This window comes from Patella vulgata, chromosome 9 (genome assembly GCF_932274485.2).
Source record: "Patella vulgata chromosome 9, xgPatVulg1.2, whole genome shotgun sequence".
NCBI classification, from domain to species: Eukaryota; Metazoa; Mollusca; class Gastropoda; family Patellidae; genus Patella; species Patella vulgata.
Window position 1 is genome coordinate 23,795,745 of NC_065887.2, and position 25,619 is coordinate 23,821,363.

Below are 25,619 nucleotides of genomic sequence, written 5' to 3' on the forward strand. Positions count from 1 at the left end.
CCAGTTCTCGACATCACCTATTTCCTATAAAGAGTATAGAACATAATAATAAAATCCACAATTCACATCTGAAAATTAGCAGGGGTGTTGATCAATTCAAAACTTTACAAGTGAACTGTAGATAAACTTTTTATTGTCAACAATTGAATAGTTTTATAGCTGAATGGAATAGAGGTGACTCTTACTCTTCATTGCCTCTATGGTCGCAGCAAATTATACAGCCCAATTTATTGCCCTTGACTTTTGGTTGGTTATAATGTGCGCAATTGGCGCCAACAATCCATTGTTGACAAATTCTTTTGGTTGAAATAATTACTTCTAAATTTTTAATTTAAAAAAAGATTGATTCTTGTATAAACCAATCATATAGTAAAGTTGAATGCTAAAATAACCATAGACATTTAACATTTGAAAGTTAAGTCATAAATTGCCTATAAGAAATTGGTATCTACTGGTCGACATGGTCTGTTAATATGAGAGAAGATAAATATTGCTTGACAGTGACAGTTCCCTCTACTCTCAATAGTAGAGCCTACACACTTACATGTACCTATCATAGCTAATCAGTGCCCTAACTATGATTCCCTTTGTGCTTATAATGCAGTGAGTTTCTTAAATTTAAAGATTAGGAAATGTACTGATAATAATTTATCACCACTAACTTTCAATGCTGTATTAAAATCTTCTATCAGTTTAAGCCATTGTACTGTCTGTTTAGAGAACTGAGCCGCATTGGCTTGTAAAATCTTTGTCTCTGTATCCAGTTTCTTTTGATTAACATAAGCTTGAGCAACACTATAAAAAAATAATATAAAGCAATTGATACAAATAGAAATCTGGATTGAAACAGGACATAACTAGCTGTAATACCGGTTGAATAGTGCAATGTAAAATTAATTTAGCATAAAATTTCGGAAGCAAACATATAACTATGGCGGAGAACCTACATGTATAACAGGGAGATATGAAACAGAAATGAAACTATAACAATCTACATTTAGAAAGTCAGAAATGAAACTATAACAATTTATATTTATTTATTAAACATACTTCTTATGTCGTCATCAGAAATCAATATCAACAAGCAGGATTTTGTAGATATTGAGTTACTGAGTATCTAAAAACTTAACTAACCCTGAATTCAAGTGGTCCACTAAAACATGAGACAGGGCAGTTGAGGCTACAATAGCATCTCGTTTACGTTTTTCTGAAAAAGACAATTTAAAATATATACATATTTAGGATCCAATGATGTCTTGATTTGTTTTGTGAAGAAGGTTCATGTCTTTGCCTACATTAAAAATTTTGGGTCCGCAGTTAGAAAAAATATGTAAGTACACTGTAACCTTAAAATGGCTATGTCTCTTTGGTTTTGGCAAGAAAAGAAAATTGGGAGTTTCATTGGATTTTATGTGTTGATTTGTTTATGTATATTATGTGGGATGAAAATCTAACACTGTTGATAATTTTAGGTCTGTACATAAAAAGGGTCTAAAAGTTTTAAGACCGACATCTGTCAGAATAAAAGGCTCAGACGGTCGCTGAAAACACTGTCAAAACGTGTACATGTATCGTGAAGAGGTTGAGAAAAGGTACATATTATTTTATACAACTAACACGGTGGGTAAGTAAGACGTTGGCTCGCTAACCTGGATGTCCTGTGTTTGACCCCAGTGTGGGCTGAGAAGGTTCATTGGTTGAAATGGGGTTTAACCTACTGTTCTCCCCCCGAACTGGGCTAATGAAGACGGGCATACGCCATACAGTGTGCTATGAGAGAAATTTTGCCCGGACAGCGGCACTACGGCCTACTCTTATATCGAATTCCAACTGACAATGGATCTTTTACGCGCACCCCAATGTGTACACAGGACCTCGATTTTTGGTCCCATCCGAATGACAAAACACTGACAAGGGGGAACCATGCCGGAAAATTGGGATGAACTTTCTCGGCCAATGTCGCGATCAAACACCCGACCACAGGCTAGCGAGCCAGCGTCTTACCCACCGTGAAACTTTCTCACAGTGATCCAGGACAGAGGGCCTGGCAAGGGTCAAGTTATCTATAGTCATTTGTATGGCGTACATGTATGCCCGTCTTCACTTGTCCAGTCGGTGCAGAACAGCTGCCTAATAGTTAGTAATAGCTTGGCTAGGCCTAGTAAAAGTAGTACAGTAGTAGTAGGCCTTAACACCCCATTTCATTTCATTGCACAACCAACCCTGTATCTCTTTCCTTGCTTGTTGACGAACTTGGTGCTGTTTCACTAAATTAGACAACATCTTTAGTGTCTTTTAAGTGCAGTCCTACACTCGCAGTGATGTCAATCCCAATCAAAATACTCAAAACAATGATCTAATGGATAGTATCATCCTTGAGTCACAACAAAGTTCAATAATTGTCACTGTCAGTTGCTCTGCTGCACCGGAAGCTACTTTTGGTTATCCAGTAAGTGAAAATTAACGGTAAAATATGTTTGGATAATCGCGACACAACAGGTGCCCGTTTTAACTTCTCGCCTTGTCTCGCCAAACCGCGTATGGTCTTCACTATCTGGATCGGCATGGCGTTAGAAACGGTGAGAGGCATTTTATGTCTCGTTTTACTGACAAAAACTCTTTTATGCAATGGATTTAATTTAGATGCTAGATTTTCTGTGATAAAACAAGGAGATGTGGATGCTTATTTTGGATATTCAGTTGCTGTACACCAAATTATCGACGAAAACAGCGGTGAAGTGACAGAGGATTTGTAAGTCTGAAATATTGTGACAATTGAATTGTCACTTTTATGCAATGTTTTTGTCACGGTTATTTTTAATCATCAAATTCTTTATGATTTGTCTTGTAGTTATAATATTGTTTTTAATTAAAGTGAGTATTTTATGTCAAATTTCGTTATGCGTTTATCATACCGGCAATGATATAAAGCGTCATAAAATACAGGAAAACAAGATTGATTCAACTGAGCAGAGTAAAGTAGGCTGGTTCAGATGAGGTCATAGTTCAAATGACAGTATAATATAATAGGCTACTATTTTTATTTAAACTTGAGTGATAGTTTGCTCGGTAGCCAGCACATGTGTATCATTTGATAGTATAAATGCATTTATATAAGGGTAACAAAATTTAAAAACATATTTTTGAACAATTGTTATTGAAATAAAAGGCCAGACATACTGGTTTTATTTTTGTTTTATGGTTGTAGCTTACAAGCCTTTGTGTATTGATTCAGAACAATGTAATGATATAGCCTACAGTCCATGAGTAAGAATGTTGCTGTGTTTAGTAAGGTTAATCTCTTTAGGAGTGTCTTTGCCACATATTTGGGGTTACAATTTCATAAAACAACCATGTTTAACATTATTGAAATTAACTATTTATTATATTGAGAGGATATTACTAAATGCCCACAATGATATTGATATCCTATTCTTGTCAGTTCACAATTTATTTTTTTCGAAATTAGATTGATTCAGGAAAAGCATCTAAAGACATTCGTTTGGAATGAAAAAATCAAGAAATCAAGGTCCACCTATGTACTGTTTGAATTTACATACAGATTTGCCAGAACAGCACTTTATGCTGATCTGTATTAGCTCAGTTGTTACAGAAAGTTTCGATGTTAAACACCATTTCTTTATCAAAAATGAATGTAAAAACCATTCAACTGCTTTATTGAACAACTACATGTACACAAATCATAATAATGGATATACACATGTATATTGGAACTGTCATACTCTAGAGATGTGTCAAACATTAGATTATCAGTACAATAATCAAAGTTGTTTCATTATTCATAATTTGTATGTTGCATACATGTATGATAAATCATTCGCAAACACCATTTTAAAAAAGTCTTAGTAAAATAAGCCAGACGTCTGTGTTTATTCAGTCAGCTGACTCATTGATAACATTAATCATCAGAGTATTGCTTTCAGGTGTTAATTAACTTGTTAGCAACCAATTAAGATAATTAGTGTGCAATTAAGATTGGAGAGTTTTTGTGTATTTAACTACACAGCCTGGGGATCCCATTTATCAGAGGAGTTCAAAGACATACATGTAATGTTGATTATTTGGAGATGATCCATGCTCATTTCATAGAACTACAAATGTCTAGGTTTAAATTTACATAGGCCTGGGATGAAATACTTTTAAAGCTAAGTATTCTTTCCATAAGATACATTTACATGCATGTATCTGAAGGGTCAATTCTTGACATTTATTTTGAAAATCTAGTGTTTTTGATGTACATGTATCAAATTTTCAACATTTGTACATGTGATTGATGGTGATTCATTGATGCATGTACTATTTTATGTTTATAAATTTTATTGAAAATTGTAGCATGTTGTTACATACATGTATACATGTATCATTTTGCATGTCACAACTTTGTTTGAACAAAGTGAAACATACATGTACACATAGTAGACACCATGAAGAAATGTACATCATACATTAGTTTAGAATTAATAGATAAAGGATTGGCACTCTTGTAATTGGCATCTGCTCTGGTGACTGGTACTACATTCCATTTGACTCATCCATAACTGTCGACTGAGTGAGATTTGGAGTTCTTCAGAGTTTAGGAACCTTCCGAGAAGTTTGTTAGTGTATCAACTTATCAAGCATATTTATTTTGTATGGAAGACTCTTTGAAATGATTATCCTAGTCAATAGTGTGAAGCTCTGTAGTATTTTTTCTCGGGAATACAAACTTCAGTTTTGTTACATGTATGTGGTTAGCGATAAGTTCCTCCACACTATTCCAGAGTGCTTTGGTGGTTATGGCCACATAGTGATAACTACATCAGCCATACAGTTGAGCAATATGCCTTAAAGCAGCATTACATGGAAGATTAGATAAAGAGTTGACAGTTCTTGCCATAATAGTTAAAAAATAGATAATGTAAAGGAAATATGCTGAAAATTTCGGTCAAATTACTTCACTCTTAAAAAAAAAATCCTCATTTCAATAACACTGTAGACTCGATTGTCATTGTTACCGTTGTTGCGATAATAAACAATACTCGATTATCCATTTTTATGGTTAATCATCAACAGTTGCTGAACGGCAGATCAGCTATTATTATTTAATAAAGATAGTTTTTAAAGCTGAACTATCAGTTAAAAAATGAAATGAAATGGGGTTTAACGTCCTACTGATCTGCTCTGAACTGGGCTAATGAAGACAGGCATACGCCATACCGTGTGTGCTATGAGGGAAATGTTGCCTGGACAGCGGCACTATGGCCTACTCTTATATCAAATTCCAATTGTCAAGGGATCTTTTATGTGCATGCCAATGTGTACACGGGACCTCGGTTTTTCATCTCATCCGAATGACTAGACAGCTGTCCTTGTCAGGCCCTCCGTCCTGCATCAATGACAAGGGGGAACCACGCCGGAAAATCTGGATGAACTTTCACAGCTAATGCAGGGATCGAACACCCGACCTCCAGGCTAGCGAGCCAGCGTCTTACCCACTTAGCCACCGTGACCGCTATCAGTTAAAAGTCGAAACTTTGGGGTTGTGATGAACTATATAAAAAATCAGAAACTTTCATAAATTGAGGGTGTTACATGTTGCACCAAATATTACAGAAGCATTTCACTTGATACATATATGCTTACTGCTGTTACATTCCTCAATCATTATAATGTGCATTTTATGCATTCAGACAAATTTTCCTAATTCAAAAAGTTCACATCACATACCAGTGGATGTGCATGTGACAACAGTTTGTACTACAGGCATGAATTTTAATGGTTACCTAGTAACAACATGCACAGATAAATGTTTTTGAGATTGTTTTTGGATAACATTTTTTTTTTGTGGGATTTGTCAGAGAAATTTAAATATCATACTTCAAGCAGCCAACATCTGTTCCTATTTAAAATTTATTGTGATATCTAAGAAAGCAGACATAGACAAATGTGATAGATTGTATTACATAAAGATTTTACTCCTGAATTATACATGTACATGTACATACATATGTACAGGCATATGCGTTCACTGTCATTTTATCAAAAGAATATACATACAAGTACATTATCATGTAGTATGGTAATCATGCATTGATTGTTAACATTCAGACGATTCTTGTGTGGCAGTACAAAGTTGTGCTCTTACAGTATCAACAATTTACCAATTTCGCCTACAAATACTATCAAATATGACTATGGACATTGAGTCTGATTCGGTAACTGTTACCAGAACACCATTTACTTCCATAGTTTCTTCTATTTATAGACTTCCTCCAATTTTGAATGAGCATTTTTGTTGACTTTCTGGTCTAGAATTAGAGAAGATGATTTGAGTTGAATTGACATTTCCTCCCAGGTTTTTGTGAATATTTGTGATTTAGGGGAAGAAGGATAACATACCTAGATGCAATTACACGTAGTTTCATTTTTATTAGTATGCTACTTCAAATTTGTGTATCTCAAAATTTCAATGATCAACCTAATGCTAGATTGGAGCAAGACGTGTCCATACATGTAGATGTTTGTGGCTCCATCTGTGGTGAAACGTGTTCACTGTTCAGCCTAACGAAAATTGGGGAAAAAGTTACATGTTGAGCCAAGCAAAGAGACAAGCATTAACATTAAAGTCAATAAAGAAATTAAATATTTCTCTCCACATCTTAGTTTGGGTTATCTAACTGTATTACAAGTAGTACGGCTGATGTTGCCGTATTCAGTTTAAAGGAGGTAAATTGCTATTCTTTGGCACATAGAAATGGACACAAATTGGTTGCAACACATAATAATGTAATATGAAGGTATATACTGCTTTACATTCAATGTGAAGAGTGCAAATTGAATGGCAGTCTTTGGCATAGAATCTGGTTATTCCAGTCTATACCGGAAGTATTCTTCTGTGGGATACATGTATGTTTATCCTTGTTCATTGAGTACTGCTTCATTACAAATGTTTGGAATGTTGAAGACTGGATGATATTAAGTTAAAGACTTGCCTCCTTTAAGTTACATGTACATGTAGAGTGCCTTTCCTCATTTAAACCCAATATAATTATCATAGAAAATTGTCAGACTCTGACACTTCATAAACCCAATTCAAGCATGCCTGATTTGAATCCTTAACATCTAACCCTCATTTACATGTAAATGTATGATTCATTTAATAATTGAATCGACTTGTTTACTTTCTTGACTTTGAAATGGTTTTATGTATTCGCAAAGTGTCTCAACCAATCTGATTGCTTGTTTTGGTCTACAGCAATTTTTGATCGGCTGAAAATTACTTCCAAGTTTTAAGTTGGAGATCGATTTAACAGTATAAGAGGCAATATCAGAAATGATCAGTGTACTGCATTTAATATTACAGTTACATGTAGATAACTCAAGCTAGAGTACTGTACTAGTCTCTTCAGGCCTGGAAGACACTTTACCACTTTATTGAATATTGGTTAACTAATGAATAAATTTTTAGAAAAATAACCAAACAATTCAATGTATTCAAAAACAGATACAATGCTAATGGGACTTAATTAAAGATGCATTACCTGTAAATGTATGTAAGATTTAGATAAAGAGCTGGCCATTGTTGCTATAATAGTTAATAGAAAATGAATACTTCAGCCAAATTACTTTATTCTGAGCTAAGTATTGATCAGATAGTCTTGATTATCCATTAATTTTATCATTAAATTATTAAATGGTATGTGAGTTGGAATCAGTATCTGATGATCTAGAGAGTTGATTATGGGCTTGTCATGGAAATAAATGCCTAATCAATAATTTAGATAACATTTGAAGCCCTCCAAAAAAGACCTGTGATAGGCAGATTTACATGTAGCTCCTACATAATGCATCTTTAAGTCACAAGGCGTTTGTTAAAATGTCTGATACTACTGGAATGAAATGATTTGGAATAATTAGATACATTGAATTTAGTGAGAATTAACAGATGTTATATTTCAAGTTTCAACAAGGACAAATTGGGCTATCATTAAATTTGATTATTATCATAGAGGATATTATAAACACTGAATGCTAGTTTAACTAATTTGTGCAACAGCCCTAGGCAGTGCACATTGAGTGTAGTTTATATGGTGTGTGGAATTTTAATGGATTTATCTCATTGTCATAGTTTTTATTTCTGTCCTTCAATTTCTAAAGTTTCATGCGAGCCGGCAATTATTTTAGCGACTTATCTGTGTTAGTGTTAAATTTCTGTATATAAACATGGATCTACAATCCACATGTATTTGTGTATAAAAAGTTTATCCAGGTGTATTTGTGTATAAAGAGTGGATCTATCTGTATTTGTGTATTAAAAGTAGATCCATGTGTATTTATGTTAAACTTGATATGTATTAAACTTTATGTAAACTTATATTACATTACACACGTACATGTATATTATTAGACTTCCTGTATATGTAATATTTGTGTATTACCCCAGTCTTATATTTTTTTTATTATGACTGGCCATGTGAGTACATCTACATGTATTAAGGACCATACATTTACTTTATTTAGATGTTCAAATGTTGTTGTTTTTTCTGAATCATTTTTTATGTACAATGGACTTGACATCCAGTTGATCTTGATGAAAAACATTTTGTTGCATATTATTGACATATAAATACATTAAATCAATTTCCAATCTGTCCAAAAGAAAATTTTACAAGAGGTACAATAATTGTTTCCAGTGATAACATGATTTCTGGAAGGGAGCAGTTTTGAGGTATTAAATTCCGGTGGTTAGACTGGAGACTCTAGTCACTGTAATATTGTTCATTGATGGAAGTTGTTGAGTACAGGTACTTGACATGGTGTGTTAGTCATAACAGTATATTGTACATGTATGTACCGGTACTTGGTATTACTAATTATTTCCATGTCCCTTTAATACACTATAAACTCAATAGAGGTGTCAATGAGGTACAGTTTATTGCTTATTTATATTAACCCTTTCACCTCTTGATCACATATTTCCTGTCCCACCAGGATAATTGTAGTGAAACTCTTGGTTTATATTAATCAGCTGTTTTCATCTCATCCCCATGTTTCCCTATCATACAGGTGTTGTAGCACACCCCTTCGCTTTCTTTGCTGACATTTTGATAACACTGTTGTTAAATAGTTCAAATTACAACTCTAGTGTCTAACCCCCTCTGTCTGGCAGGCATATGTCTTTTGTCTTTGAGCTTTACCATAAATCTTTGTAGATTCAGAACCACATGTACAACTATGTTTCCATTGAAAGTGGTAAAACAAACCTGGATTTGTTCTTTGACATCTTTATCAGGTCTCAATAAACAACTTTAACTTATCAATGATCAGTGAATGGCCTTTTAATGAAGACAACTAATTGTAAAGTATGCTATTAGACAGGGTGGATGAAGCTGACATTGAAGCTAGGCAATAACTTACCACAGTTTTTTGCAGCAACTTTGCCCTTATATTACTGATTAACGGTTGCAGGCATTATCAGTTTATTGACCATTGCTGCATATTCTGTAGTAATAAAGTGGGTTTTCAGATTAGTTATCTTCCAAAGTGGTGCGTACAGCAAGTTACGGATAGGCAATATACATAAACATACTTTTCAGGAACTGGGCCCATGCATGTTACATACCTCATGTTGTTATTGCAGGATGCAGTCAATGCAATATTTCAACATAACAATTTCTCTGTTAATGCCATCTGAAAAGAAACTGTAATTTCCAAAAAGTGATGTACATGAATAATACCATATAGGTTTAATAGAAGTGTGAAGTAAAGTTAGTTGTGGGCCATCTACGGCAAAGTTTGGGGGCATTTGTGTGGGATTTTTCACCACAAGAGTTCCACAAGATTTTCGACTTACATGTACCTTACATGTAGAATAATTTTGATACACTGTTTTTGGTCTGTGGTGAATAAAACTTTGTAGAATATATTTTCCCCACATCTTACAAGATGATACATGTAGGATAAACTATTATTGTTCCAGGAAAATAAAAAGAAAATGTTTTATAAATTTCTCATGGTCCACTTTTCCAAACATTTGCCAGCAAACCTATATGTAGTAGACCAATGAAAAACACAAGGCCATAATTGGTATAAGGTATGGCAATGCTAATGAGCTTATAATGCTCTTTAAACATTGCTTATGAAAAATACTATCCCTTGAAAAAATATGTAAAGAATGCATTAAGTAGTGACTGGAATGATGTTCTTTGGAATAAGGTACATTTGTCAATTTGTAAGAAGTTTGATAAAATGGAAACAGAACTTAGAGATATGAAGCAGTATCATGCAGACTGTATACATAAAGGGTACCAGACTGTATACATAAAGGGTACCATGTATTTAATTATTTTCTCCATTCCACAATTACACCCTTGTGACATACAATTTTATTGTCAAGTTTAAAGACAAACTTTTGATCTATTCAATTGTATACATATAGGTACAGTGTAGACGTGCCAAGTATGAAGAGCAAACATAAGTCCACATGATGTAAGCATTATAACATTATACTATTTCTTCTAATCAGAAAGAGTAAAGATCACCTATATACATACACCTATACAAGTGAAAACAATGTGACCCAAACATACATTTCTCTAGTCTAGACGATTTCTGCTCTAATTTTCTTCTGTTTATTTTTCTTGATAGCTACAATGTGCCATCATGCTGCTTGAAGACTCAGAACTGAATATTAATTTACATGTAAAATAGTTAATATTCTAAAACCATTAGGCTAGGCCTAATGTATAGTGTGTCTGTAACTTTACTTTGCAGCTTAATTCAATATAGATGACTACTTGCTTCTGAAAGTACCCCCCATGACCAACAAAAACATAGAATGAAAAGGATTTAAAAGCAGTCGAGTGTGACTGATCTTAGGAAATTCTACAGTGAAAAAACTTCTATTTTTTGCATATTTATAGAGAATTTTATCATGGCCATTTATTCAATATTTATCAGTATTTTGTACCAAATCTTTCAGATAGACCAACTGAAAGATGCCTCTGTTAGTCTGTTCAGAATATATTTGGTTCTGAACAGCCAGTATAGATTTTGGTTGAACTAAATATCATATTGACAAACAAAGTGATTTTTCTATAGAAGATGATTGGATGGGGGGGGGGGGCATTGTACATGGCCACATGAAGTGTTTGGAACTCAAGATGTATTTTAATGTAAAAGCAGGGGTCAGAAAGACTTTACACATCTTGGATACATGTACATGTATACATTATCATTCTTTGATCCAATTTCCAAAAAATATTACAACATATTTTTTAGATGGACATCTACATGTTCTTTATAGTGGAATTTGATGACTTCTAAACAATATTTTAAAGTGAGAGCCATTCTGTAATACTTTTACAATGTATTTAGATTGAATTTAGTATGTGATTTATCTTGTTATAAATACTGTGTGTGGGTGTATATGAGTGATGTATTATACAATGTAATGTAATCTGTAAGCATGATGAAAGATGTCTCTATGATAGTGTATTTTCCTAGTTTTGTCAATAAAACTATGTTTACTTTGGTTGGGTTATCTAGCAGGACATTTATCATATTATATAGTAAAGCCATTAGTGGAGTGAGACCAGTGGAAGATAATACTGATTATCCTACATGTACTTTATATAGCCAGTGTTTTAGCATGAATTTTGCTAATATGTCCATTCGCAACCTTTTTCTCTCACTTCTCAAATGAAAACTATTTTGGAGGTTGCCCACAAAACACTGGGTTCTCTAGGGAAAATACTATCACCTTTTTCAGTATGATGTACATATTGTGTAAGATGCATTCTGACTGCCATTATTAAAATTTGTAAAATTATGGAACTTTTGAGGCAAAAAATCTATACATATAGGAAGATTTTGATGAGCCAGAAATATTCTGTCATGAAAAATTCTATCATTTCTTGTATCAAGTTATTTACTAATAATATTTTAATGAAATTCATCCTTATCAAAATTTGCTCCATAACTAAATTGGTATTTTTAAATCAACATACATGTACATGTATGATGTATCCTAAACTTCAAAAAATAGATTTTTACATTCATATCATATACATGTACATGTAGATGTGTTTTGAATTAGTTAAACTCAGTATGCACCTTGACACACATACATGTACACTCATTCTACACTGTTACACACTGATCAGCAGTGAATATTCGCTAGGCCGCGACAATCACTGATAAGGAGGACATCGATGCGACTTAATGTGCCACAAATATTAACTTTTTTCCTCCGACAAATTAAATTCTAAAACATTTTATTTATGTATTAGAAAAATAAATAAAGACGTTTCCTTTTTAGTGTAAATGGGTATTAAAATGAGTAAAAGGTCCTTTCCGCCCGAACCAGTAGGGTCTTATGTAAACATTGCACTTGCCATTGAACCAATGATTGACGTCGCATGATGAGACATCACGTGTTGAAGGTAGTCATCTTTTACAGAGATATTAGAAGACTTTTGTAATCCTCTGTGAACAGATTGACTCTGTTACCCACAGAATATTGGTATTCAGTCTACATGTACATTACATGTATATGAATATGTACATGTAGATTACCCCCAAAAAGGCAACCTTAATCCCAAGTCATAAACTGCTGATTCAGTAGATTTATAATGTTAGTATGATATAAGAAACAACTGATGAATGTTGTAGTAGTTAATGTCATTATAAGTACTATTGTATGTTAGTGTAATGTAATACTGTCATCTTTATAGAATTACCAGTACTAACACTTTACACCATGTAAATTATTGTTATCATTTTATCCTATTGGATGCTGGTAGTAATGTACGTCTCTTTCAGTATTTTGTCAATGTGTGACGTATGTAAGGCTGGTGATACCAGCAACCAGTGCTGGATTTACCTATAGACTAGGGCCTCAAGATCTAGGGGGTTAATTTCTGGCCAAGGTGTATAACAGTTTTGCCACGTTCGTTCGTTCGTTCGTTCTTGGTGTTTAACGTCTGCTTCCACATAAGTGATATCGCAGACAAGACATACATGTAGGAGAGCCGAAGCTGATTCCTGTTTTTTAGAATATGATTTTGCAATCTTTCCATTTGGCCTTAGGCCATGGATTTGGTTAAGTGGGAAGTTCTTCCCTTTATTTAATATAAAACATATCGTTTGGTAGATGATCTCGTCTGCTTCTGGATTGGTAGATGTAATCGTTTTAGTGTTTAGGTGCCAGGCCCGTCTTATCGTGGCCTCCCCTTACTCCACTATCCCACTCTCTGGGTTTGGTATCAGTTTTATTTGCGGAATAGTGTTTAGGTGCCGAGTTCATCTGACCGTAACTCCCCCTTACTCCACTGTCCTGCTAGTTTGGTAGATGTCATCTTTGTGGGGTTTGTGTTTAGGTGCCAGGCCCGTCTTATCGTGACCTCCCCTTACTCCACTATCCCACTCTGTAGGTTTGGTGTCTGTTTTTGGTGGAATAGTGTTTAGATGCCAAGTCCGTCTGATCGTGACTCCCCCTTACTCCACTATCCTGCCAGTTTGGTATAAATCCCCTATGTAGTTTAGTGTTTAGATGCCGGGCCCGTCTAACCGGGACCCCCTCTTACTTCACTATTCTACTTAGTCCAACTGTGTCCATTAGGGCGTGGATTTGTTTGAAGATTTGCAGTTTCAGATCTGGTCTCGGGAAGAGTAGGTTCTTAGTGTTGAATGGTATGTTGTTGGTCTCCATTATTCTCACTAGTTCCCTTCTCTCCTCCTCGTATACCTCGCAGTCTACCAGGACATGGTTGGTGGTACATTCTTCTCCGCACTCACAGATGATGACTTGGTGTTTGTAGTCTCGCAGCCGCTCTTTCACCCTTAGCTTCGATATAAGTCTACAAATATCTCTTCTAGGGTGATTGAGTGTTGTCTTTGTGTAGATCTTGTCATCCAGCTGGAATCTGTATGTGTCAAGTTCAACGAGATTTAATTCCCAGATTGAATTGACCTGTCTTTTGACCATACTGTAGATTTCCATGGTGCTGTAGTCTATGGTGCGGAGTGGTGCTGTGTCCTTGAGACCTTCATTAGCGAGTCGATCTGCCTCCTCGTTTCCTCTAATGTTGACATGTGATGGAATCCACACGAGTTCTACTTTGCTTCCCTTCTCTATAACCCTCTGGTACAGCTGCCTGATTTGCAAAATGACTTCTGGTCTTGAGTCCGAGTTGTCATTTTGGATTGAAATCAGACTGCTCAGAGAGTCGCTTGGAATGACGAACTTACTAGTCTTTTGATGGGAAATCCATGATATAGCGTCACGAATGGCCACAAGCTCTGCAGTGTAAACCGAACAGTTATTGGGCAGTTTCCTGCTTATTCCCTGTTTCCCGTTTGGCAGGTATATTCCAAACGAGCTGGTGCCCCTTTCAGGATTGTGTGAGCCATCCGTGTACACATGGTCCCAGTCATGAGACGGCCAGTTGTCTTTCAGGTGTTCTAGAGAGAAAGCACGTGCAGCAGTGGGGTTGTTTTTCTTGTCAGTTTTCTGTAGTAGATCTAGATTAACCGGCGGTATAGGGAGCGTCCAAGGGGCGATCGCTGGAGGGTCGTGTTCATTTATCACGAGCTCCCCCAGTTGCAGTTCCTTGATTGTTTCCCTGATACCCTGGCCGAAGCTTTTCTTTCTAGGATCTCTTAATATCTTGTCTTTTGTAGACTGACAAAAGTAGGGGATCTTTCGTCCAGTTGCGAGATCTTGGCCCAATACCTAGTCGCTAGTTCTTTTCTTCTTAGGGATAGGGGTAACTCCCCGGCTTCCTGTAGTAATGCCTGTCTCCTAGTCCCAAGCCCTACGCCGGTCGCAATACACAGAGCTTTGTATTGGATGGTGTCAAGCTTACTTAAGAGTTTTGGCACTGTCACAAGCCTTTCTTATACACACTGTAGTCTTACACGTACATGTAAACATCCTCTCTTCTTTGCTCAATTGTGTTTAAAATTTAAACCCACTTTCATCTTTCTCTAGTCATTATAGGGTGGGGGATTGGGAGGGACCTCATCTACTTGTACATGTAATTTCAGATCTCAGGGATGATTAAATTAAATGTCATTTATTCGGGAACAACAGTAACAATAATAATACTTTACTAACAATTTCTGTAAAATGAATTGTTTGAAAGAAAAAAATTACATGGAAACAAACTTTCTTTTATTTTATTCATTAAACTTCATGTACATGTAAATGGATGGCATGCACATGTAAAGTATTTGATGGTTTTATACATATTTACTGATACTGAATATTTGTACATGTATATATATATTTGTTTGGTATTTTATGACAGATACCAATATGGCGAAAGTAAACTTTCTCACTGACGGTTGATAAACTCTCATGGAAATGGTTTTCACAATTGCATTATAATTGCAGTACATGTTACACTGGACTGTAGTGTAATATAGATGCCAATCTTCATTAGCCCAGTTGGAGCGTAACACTAGGATGTTAAACCCCATTTCATTGCATTTCATATTGCAATATGATTTTGGACTGCCTTACATGTACATACATTTATGTACCCTAATGTTTTAAGTTAACGTGCATATTTTCCATTTGTACATGTACATGTACATCTACTCTACCGCCTCTAAAAACCTGTGATGAGAATCATGGCAATATTCTTGTGGTAATACATGTAAATGTAAGCTGTAACAATCTTTTTTGAAAATTAAGGAAGTCTCTGTAGTGATTTCCCAATTTGTTTTTAGCATTAGAAAATTAGCACTTTACTGATTAACGTTTGATTTACTGATTAACATTTGATTTACTGATAATCTGCACTGATAATCTATATTACAAAATTCTTCAGATTCAGACATTCCAGTACAAAAATTGTTTGGAATTTGTGTTCAGTTATTGATTTTGCTTGCTTACTACATGTACATATACATGAAGATGTAGATAGTTGGGGAATATGCATGTACATGTTTTACAGTAGTGTTGATAGTGTAATATCATGTATGTTTTCAGACTTCTAATAGATTAATATAATGATTGCCTTGTCTCTGAACTCCAACTAGAGGCAAGTTAAATGTCATTTGTCAAAACTTCTTAATTGACATTTATAACATTATCTGGATCGGGATGTACATGTACATGTAGAATACATTTATACTTTTATTTATTACTCAACATTTTTATATTGTGTAAACCATCATTGTAGATCTGTTCACTGTTCAATCAGGATGTAAATTAGATATGGTTAAAATATTCCTATTATAATGTTCCGTAAAATCTTGGGCTGGGCCTCTTTCTAATCTGACGGAGCCAGGATATTACATGTGTATGTTTGACTAATGATTAGATTTTGTTTTCCTAATTAAATGTTTAATAGCCAGTAATTTTTAGCATGGATTAAAGAAAGATGCAGTGCATGTATGTTAGAGCTAAATCTGCCTGTTGCAGATCTTTCTTTTGGTTCCAATAGTTATATAAATTATTAATTAGACATTGATTTACATGACAAGCCCATAATTGTCTCTCTAGACCATCAGATGGTTGTGATTTTGAACAGACAGGAAGACGATCACCTATTGATAATTTGATTTAAATATAGATAATCAAGACTTTGTTTATTATCGTAACAATGGTATCATAGAAAATCAAGACTACACTTTTCTTGAAACACTCCTAATTTCTCCCAAAATGAAGTAATTTGACTGAAATTTTGAATAAAAATATATTGTGGCTTTAAACAGTGAGAGGAATTCAAGGAAATCACTGACAAAAATTTGATTTGAGTTAGAGAGTTTTGTATCTCGTGGTTTGAGCAACTGTGAAAATGTCCTGTAATATAAGAATAAGAGGAAATAATCAATCCATTATATTGTTATAGTAATTGTTTCCAGGTAATATTATCAATGTTTATTTGTGATTAGATTTGAGTTATGGCTGACTAATGATTTAATTGTATTATTACGTGTTTCGGTAGTATTAACAATCTGTTTTTGTATTCAAAAGAATTAATTGCTATGTCAATTCTATACTGATGTATGTCTTCATCTGACTGAAGATAATTGTATTTTGAAGCTGTATAATGTCAGCCCGTCTTCATTAGCCCAGTAGGACGTTAAACCCCATTTCATTTCAAATGTACATGTATAATGTCAGGAATAAATTTTACATGCAAAAAAAGAGTCTGTACATGGAAATTGTATTGTTACATGTACATAGAATTATTTGCGACTAGATTCCAGTCTAGTAAGTATTGAGAACTGAATCAAGATTTTATACCCCACATTTAATGTTTTCGAATATTTTTTATATATTCAGAACATCAGTCCCACTGATTTTGTTTTCAAATTTGTATGGATTTTTTATTTGGTCATAAGAAAAAATTATTAGTGGTAAATTTCAGAATCATCTCCCCTTTATGTTTGGTCTTACCGGTACATAGTGATTGGGCCAAGTTATTGTAAAGATATGTGTCTGTTGTGTGACATGTATATTTCATGATTTAACCCCAAACAAACACTAACACCCTGACCCAACTTTGATGGTTTGATCAATACTCTACCTTGAATCACAATGGCTTTTTTTTTTAGCAAGCTTCACAAACACATATGAATTGCAGAACAGTAGGACATTAAACCCCATTTCATTTCATTTCATATATGAATTGTCAAAATGTACCTCTTTTTTTTTCTGATATTTGAATATCTGACTGATAATTTACATTGAACATGTGTATCTATCCAATATTCTCATCAATTAAGTTGTTAGAACTTTTGTTTAATCCTTTTGTATTGTTCAATGAAATGTCTATGAAATGAAATACGTTTTAACTAAACTAAATCAACTGAATATGATGTACAGTACGGATAAATGATTTATTTCCTGAGATGAAATTACTAAAGGAGAGATCAAAGAGTAGGATTGATTCAATTGTTGTTAAATTTATGATGTTATATTGTTCATTGTTAAAGATATCTTAAGTGATAACACTTCATATCTGCCTCCTACATCGTGGGATCATTATGTATGTAAATCCCCCAACTTCTGTTTACCAGTAGTACATGTATATGGAAACTCATGCAGAAAATCATAATGATTAAAGTAGCTAAGTCTCTAACTTAGTATCATCCAAAATCTTCAACATTCAAAACTCAAATTATGTGTCAATTTAAATCAACATTGATGTTGTGATCTTACCGGTAAAAGATGGGCTTCTGATATCTAATATTTAAAACAAAATAAAAACTTTACCATTGGAACACGAATCGTGAACCATAATGCGTTTTAGCGCCATTTGTAACAAGGAACTCGGAAAACCGGGCTAAGCATATTCAACAAGTCATGTCAAACAGTGATATCATATTCTTATTTGAAGAGCATGCGCAATAAATACTATCGGTGTAGACTGGAATAACCAGACACTAGAGATTTCAATTCGATTGAGACTTCTGGCGTATTTCGCCGAACATAACTCATTAGAAATTAGAGTAAAAACAGAAACTATTGAATGTAAATCAGTTTATATACATTCATATTACATTATTATGTGCGTTGCGACCCATTTGTGTCAATTTCTAGATCCCAAATATTAGCGATTTAGCTCCTTTAAACCACATTTCATTTCATTTCACATGTAAACCATATCAGTGAAAAAAAAACAAAACACTTTAGATTTGGTTGTCTTCTGATCCCAAACTTGGGGTAAATTGTGTCAACAATACTTGCTTAAAATTTATAAAGCTTAGAGGTTGCTGTTTCTCAGTATGTCAGTGTATTTATCAATTTCATCTGCTGTTTCTGAATTATATCCTTAGCCTGTTGGTGAGAGACTGAAATACAAATTTTGAATACAGCCTTTTGGTAAAATCATTGTGAACACAGCCTTAGTCTTAGTACTATCATACACTAGGAACTTTCAGATCAAAATTGGACATGGACTTTGTCTAGTCTATGGAATCTTTGCATAGACATGTACATGTAGTGAACATCCGGTAGTGTGACAGAGTATAAAACATCTGGTAAGGTGGACAGAGGCTAAAACACCTGGTAAGTTGGACAGAGTCTGAAATACCTGGTATGGTGGAAAAAGTATAAAACATCTGGTAAAGCGGACATACATGTAGTCTAACATCACTTTGCTTCTTTATATCTAAAGCATTTGCATTCATTGTGTACACCAATTGAATTTGTATTTGTACATAAGTCTGAATGTGAACACAGCCTTAGTCTTCTCTTATCACATGTGCATATACATTATATACAGACATGTTTTAACTGTAACAGGTTTATTGATGCTGTAAAAGGATATGATATCTGATTAATACATCAAGGATAAAGTCAACTATAGACTGATGTTATCTTATTAATCAGGCTTGGTTTAACTTGATTTATTCTACAATACTACCACATGTCTTAACTTGATTTATTCTAACATTATTTCCATCGGCAGGCTATACAATAACAAAAACAACAGTATACATGTACCGCAAAGTAAAGAAAACACATATTTCAGTATGTAAAATATTTTCTTTCTAAATTGTATGTCACAGTACTCCTTAGTGAATTTATGGTTATTACTTGAAATTATTTCACTCATGCGGAACAAGTTAAAGTCTGGAGTTACAGTTGTTAAAATCTGAATATATGAGATTATGAATAATGATACTAGTATTTTAATTATTTGAGCGGTCACTTTAAACCATGAATTAAATCAACCCTCATCGTACCTTTTTTTGGTTGAGATACACTGTACGTGTACATGTATGATCTTTGATTGATAAAGAGGGAGGGTGGGGGGTGGAGTATAGTAAAAGGTCTAGAATGCTGTAGATCAAGTACTGGTACATGTAAATAGGTCTATTACTTGTACAGATATATATATATATATGTATTGTTTCTCTCTATAATACATTGTAGCTTCTGTCTTCCACATGATTATATCACAAGTTTGTCTTTCATGTACAACATGTACCTTAAGAGCAGGCATGGAAATAATGATGTACCTGGCATCAATTGAACTAATCTTTGTTGGACAGAGCACCAGACGGGTACTTTGTCTTATACCGCCAGATTTGGTACCTGACTTATCTCTGACAGGTGCCTAATTTCCAGGATTGCTAAAGAGGTGTTTAAGCTATTCTCACCTTGTGTTTGCCACTCTCAAACTTTCTCTTTAAATCTGAGTGTTTTAATGTACCCATGTAAGATATTTAACACCTTTTACTGTTATATAGTGGTTATAATAACAGGTTCTACCTGTTACTATATCTGGTATAATAATACCTATTGTATACTTGTAGTGGGCAGTATTTAACTAGTCTTGTAGTGACATACATTTTATAGACAGGACTACTCTATAAATAACATAGTGGACACTCTTATTGTTGGCTATGATATGTGTTCTTGGTTGAACAGTTTCAAGAGACAGTAGTTTGTTCATCAACAATATACATTTGTATCCTTTAGTTCAGGGCTTTAACTTCAATATTTTACCAGCCGGTCTATTTTTTTATGAATTTTGTTACCTCAGATTAGCAAGATATTTTTTATCCAAAGACTTAATTGTAAAGGCAGGGAACTGGGTATGTCAATGTAAAAACTTAACTCTACTAGGAACAAATGCCAACATACACATATATGCATGTATGACATTGCGCGTCCTTTATATAGGTGACTGTGAGGACAGTAATTATTACAAGGTTTCTGTGGTTTCATAGATGTGGATCAGCCTAAAATATTACTGTATATACTACAATCAATAGATTTATGAATGTTTGAATATTTTAATCACTAATAGATCTACAAGAACACTTTTATACATTGTACACTACATGCATAATCTCTTCTGTTAATATACAGGAATAATGAGTTGTTACATCCTGAAAAGGACACAGTTATAGACTGTGTATCATCACCTGATTTCTATCTGTAAAAGACTTTGTAGTTGTTTAAACATCTGTCTCAAGGGATATTTGTTATTCTTTTATGTTTAGATTGGGAATTTCTATTCTATTCATTCCTGTTTGTTTGATAAGCAAGCGTGTAATTGTCTGTTGTTAATTGGTATACTGTATGAGTTACATTGTATCTGAACAGGAACTGATAGTTTTAATAGACCCATGAATTTTTTAAATATTATTCATGTAGAGATGTACATGTATTATTACAGTATAAAGATGTACTGTGCCCTGTCCAACTGTGCTATACTTGTATTTACGTTTTGTCTCGGTCTTGTCGGACCTTGTGTTTTTGTTCCATCTCAAGGACTAGCCACTGTTTTTTGCCAGACCCTCTCCGTCCTGCTCCATTGATAAGGGGTAACCAGGCTGGAAAAATTGAATATCTATAAAATTGTACATTGAGGTATTGAATGTACACATAGTTACATGTAAAACATGTAGTTTGGGTTAGGTGTATATGTAGAAAAGGGGGATCTCAACTGTCTTTGTCAGCGCTTTCTACCAAATCAATTACTGGTACATGTAAATGTTTGTTTAGATATAACCAAAGCAACTGTTAAAGAGACATAGTTAATTTCATTTCAAATGTTTAGAAAAGTTATGACCTTGTTCTGAAAATATAATCTATATATATATTTGTGACTGTCGTTTGTCTGTCTGTCTGTCTGTCTGTTCGGGGTTGGCGGCTACACTAGGTCTGCCCCGAGTCTGGAAATTTGGGGTATGGTATAGGGGTAGCTCGGACCGGGGAGTAACATAGACCAGGTGGCGTTAGTCTACCACTTCCGGTTTCGGAGTTATGACCCCCGGACGAAGTCTGTCTGTTCGGGGTTGGCGGCTACACTAGGTCTGCTCCGAGTCTGAAATTTGGGGTATAGGGGTAACTCGGACCGGGGAGTAACATAGGCCAGGTGGCGTTAGTCTACCACTTCCGGTTTTGGAGTTATGACCCCCGAGCGAAGCCTGTCTGTTCGGGTTGGCGGCTACACTATGTCTGCCCCGAGTCTGAAATTTGGGGTATAGGGGAAGCTCGGACCGGGGAGTAACAGAGGCCAGGTGGCGTTAGTCTACCACTTCCGGTTTCGGAGTTATGACCCCTGAGCGAAGCCGGTCTGTTCGGGGTTGGCGGCTACACTAGGTCTGCCCCGAGTCTGAAATTTGGGGTATAGGGGTAGCTCGGACCGGGGAGTAACATAGACCAGGTGGCGTTAGTCTACCACTTCTGGTTTCAGAGTTATGACCCCCGAGCGAAGCCGGGTATCCTGCTAGTGAGATATAAGAGATTCATCGTTTACTGATACACCTACATATACATGTGATATATACATTGTACATGTATCTTGTAGGTCTTGATCTGAAGAAATAAGGAATTATAGATGTTCTAAATGCAATGTATGGGTAGTAGCCACACTTCACTATGTTCCTATTGGTTGTTCATCTCTCTTTGTAATGAACCAAATGAATAGGCTACTCAAATTATCAGGAAGAGTAGAATATTATAAGACCTGATGAATAAAGTCTATTCAAGTCAAGGGTTACCAGTAATCAATATAATGGACTTCTATCAGCAGCCAAAACTAGACTATACAAAATACATGACCACTTAATGGTAGCTTGTATCAATATTGACTCGGTCAAATACTTAATACTTTCTGACTCCCACTTGCTTTGAAAACACAATTTACCTTGTTGTTTTTAGTTAATTTGATTGTTTCATGGTAATAAGTTACACTATTGTTGGTCGCCAGCTTTATCTACTTCAATTGTTTCTGGGGTTAATGGTGTTATCATATTCTTAATTAACCTAATTCTTTTGAAGATCCACAATCATTTTTACTGTTTTATTGCTCTCTGATGTAAAAATGCAAGAAGAAACTGGCATCTTCTGTATGTCTCTTCACCATGTTAACACATTATGAGAGAAAAGGCGCAATGAGCATTACTTGTGTTATACGTGCAATATACATGTTTATTTTATGATCAGTAGTGGAATACCGCGTTTTATCAGTGAAATAAAAGTGTTATTCCACTGGCAAAGTAGTCCATGTTGTTTTTACCTAAAATGATTGTAAAATCATAAAATAAATAGAACATTTGTCGCTTTGTCGTGAATAACATATTTTATTTCATCTCTAAGTTTTCTTGCTTCTCGATGAAATAAAATATGTTATTCACTCTAAAAGGACAAATATCCTCTATATATCTACCAAATCTACTGAAATTGTTTTGTTGCAGATTTTTTTTGGCCCAAACCAAAGAATCTTTTCAGATCAATTAAGGCAAACTTGTTAGACTTTTATTGTTATGTAAATGTAAAAGCTATAAAAAAACAACGTTTTAAAACATAACTGTGTCCTGAAAGTTTTGAAATCTGGCCACTATGAAATACATAATCACTGTCCTATCTTAAATTGTTAAATTTTTTGCCAATGCATATAGTTATGTTTATATTTTCAGATTATTAGTGGGAGCACCAAAAGCTGATGTACCAGAAATTAATGTCAAACGTGGTGGCGCCATATTTAAGTGCCCTTCAGGAACAACTTTTGAGAATGACTGTCAAAGACAATCGGCAGAGCCTTTCAGTATGTACATGTAAATCTATTAACTCCTAGTCCTAATTAACATGTACCTAAAACTTACGTCTTTCTTTCTAGAGAAAAAGGTTCATTTTGTTCCGATAACTTGAAATAGGAATTTGGGTTCTGCAAATCAAGACTTGCCAAACTTATTTATAACTGGAAGTACTGTATCATATTTCTTATAAGAAGTAAAAATAAAGTTTTAGACTGAGAGTGATTAGTACATATATAACAAAAGAAATCCAGTGATGTCATTGGGCATTTTTGACAAATACATGTATATTTGATAAAGAGGTCAAAGGTTGTCATTCGTAATATGCCCATGGATATTTCTGAAATTGATGGTTTCATGATGATATGTTTAGATTGTCCGCAAAAAAAGTGTTTGTGAAGTTTGTTTTCCAAGCAGCATGTTTATCCTGCATATTTGGTTACTGTTATTTCTTCTAATTGTTATCTATACATGTAAATGAACAGTAACAGTCCAACCAAGCCTTTAAATTAAAAAAACATGTTTGCAGATGTCCCACCTAGTGATGTGGAAGAGATGGAAGACCAATGGTTAGGGGTAGTTCTGCAAAGTCAGGGGGCTGGCAAAAAAATTTTAGTAAGTTTACATTTAACATATTATATCTTCTTCATATCTACAGACTGTTGAATAAAACAGAAAGATTGAACTTGTGATAGGCCCTACACAGATGGGGAACCAAACACACCAATTCTAAATTATATATGGTTTAATGGTCAAGAGCGAGACATTAAGTAATATATTGATACTGCACGAGGCATTAGCCAAGTGTTGTTTCAATATATTACGCAATGTCTTTAGCTCGAGACCATTAAACAACTTAAAATACAGACACAGTCCCGCACATGCTTTTCAATGAAATAAGTCACGCGAGTCCAATATTTCATCTAGTATAGATAATGTACGATTGGCAAGTTGCCGTACCAGTATTGGAAATAATGGTACGCCAACATAAAAGGACGACGTCACATCTGTATTTTAAATAAAACAAAAGATAAATAAAGTCATTAAATGTCTTATTTCATGTTTATTGAAGCTTACCATGTGTCTGAGATTCAGAATTCACAGAATTAAAAATATTCTGGGGGAGTGGAGCATGTACCTGTACCCCAATTACACTTGTACTGTTGAACACCATCACCAAGGTGTGACTGGTTGAAGTTTGTAATTACCTTGTCAGCACGACTGGTGAATGTAGAAATTTATAATTACCTTGCCGGCATGACTGATGAATGTAGAAGTTTGTATTGTAATTACCTTTCCTGCACGACTGGTGAATGTAGAATTACCTTGCCGGCATGACTGGTGAATGTAGAAGTTTGTAATTATCTTGCTGACATGACTATTGATGGATTATGTTTAATTCTATTGTCATAGCTCTATTCAGTGTTAATTTTTAAATATTTTGTTTATTTGCAGACATGTGGTCATCGGTACCGTAGAAAAGAGAATGGTATTGGTGTATGTTATACGTTATATCAAGGTCTTGATTATCAAGCTCCATGGCGACCGTGTATGGGACGCCCAGACAGCCATGATCATGAACAATTTGGATTATGTCAGTCTGGTCTCAGTAGTCTGTTGACTGAGGTATTCATTCATATTAATTCTATGCTTGAATTTACCCTAATATAATGTCCATTTTAGCTAGAATTTTGGGGTATGTGTGTATTTCATGAGAGTATACTCTCATTGCCTCTTATTTTAAACTAAGAAGGAAGCTTATCGAAATAAAAGCCTCACATTTATTTTACACAGATTTATTTCTATTGATCATGAAAATTTTAAAACCAGCATTCAAATAGTTGATTTGTTTCATTAAAGAAATATGAGAGATTCATGTATCCCAGATGTAATTTAGTGACACCAATAACCATAGATGCACCCTTTGTTTGATTTCTGCTATTTTGTATTCAGTATAAACTACATGTATGACATATATAAAGATGAAATATGTGCAGGCTATTTGTAGAATTGTTTTATTATGACAATAGAACAGGTTACTCTCAATCTGTAATGATAGCTGTATTATATCTTATAAACAATAGAAACTAATGACATGTATTATT

At 34.5% G+C, this 25,619-nt stretch overlaps 1 protein-coding gene and 1 long non-coding RNA gene across 3 annotated transcripts in view; one reads left to right on the top strand and one right to left on the bottom strand.

The window, feature by feature from the left end:
• Positions 1–739: 739 nt before the first annotated feature.
• Positions 740–2,212, bottom strand: LOC126831811 (uncharacterized). Its single transcript, XR_007684363.2, has 3 exons — positions 1,650–2,212; positions 1,135–1,207; positions 740–795 (listed from the first exon to the last, which is right to left on the bottom strand). It is a non-coding gene; the product is annotated as an uncharacterized LOC126831811 (long non-coding RNA).
• Positions 2,213–2,549: 337 nt separating this feature from the next.
• The window catches only part of LOC126831780 (integrin alpha-PS1), a 47,092-nt gene continuing 24,022 nt past the window's right edge, over positions 2,550–25,619 (top strand). For both annotated transcript variants that reach the window (XM_050562421.2, XM_050562422.2), the window contains exons 1-4: positions 2,550–2,752; positions 23,398–23,525; positions 24,044–24,129; positions 24,970–25,140. In XM_050562421.2, the coding sequence (XP_050418378.2) occupies positions 2,565–2,752; positions 23,398–23,525; positions 24,044–24,129; positions 24,970–25,140 (573 nt within the window). In that variant the 5' untranslated portion in view covers positions 2,550–2,564. The remainder of the gene's footprint in view (positions 2,753–23,397; positions 23,526–24,043; positions 24,130–24,969; positions 25,141–25,619) is intronic.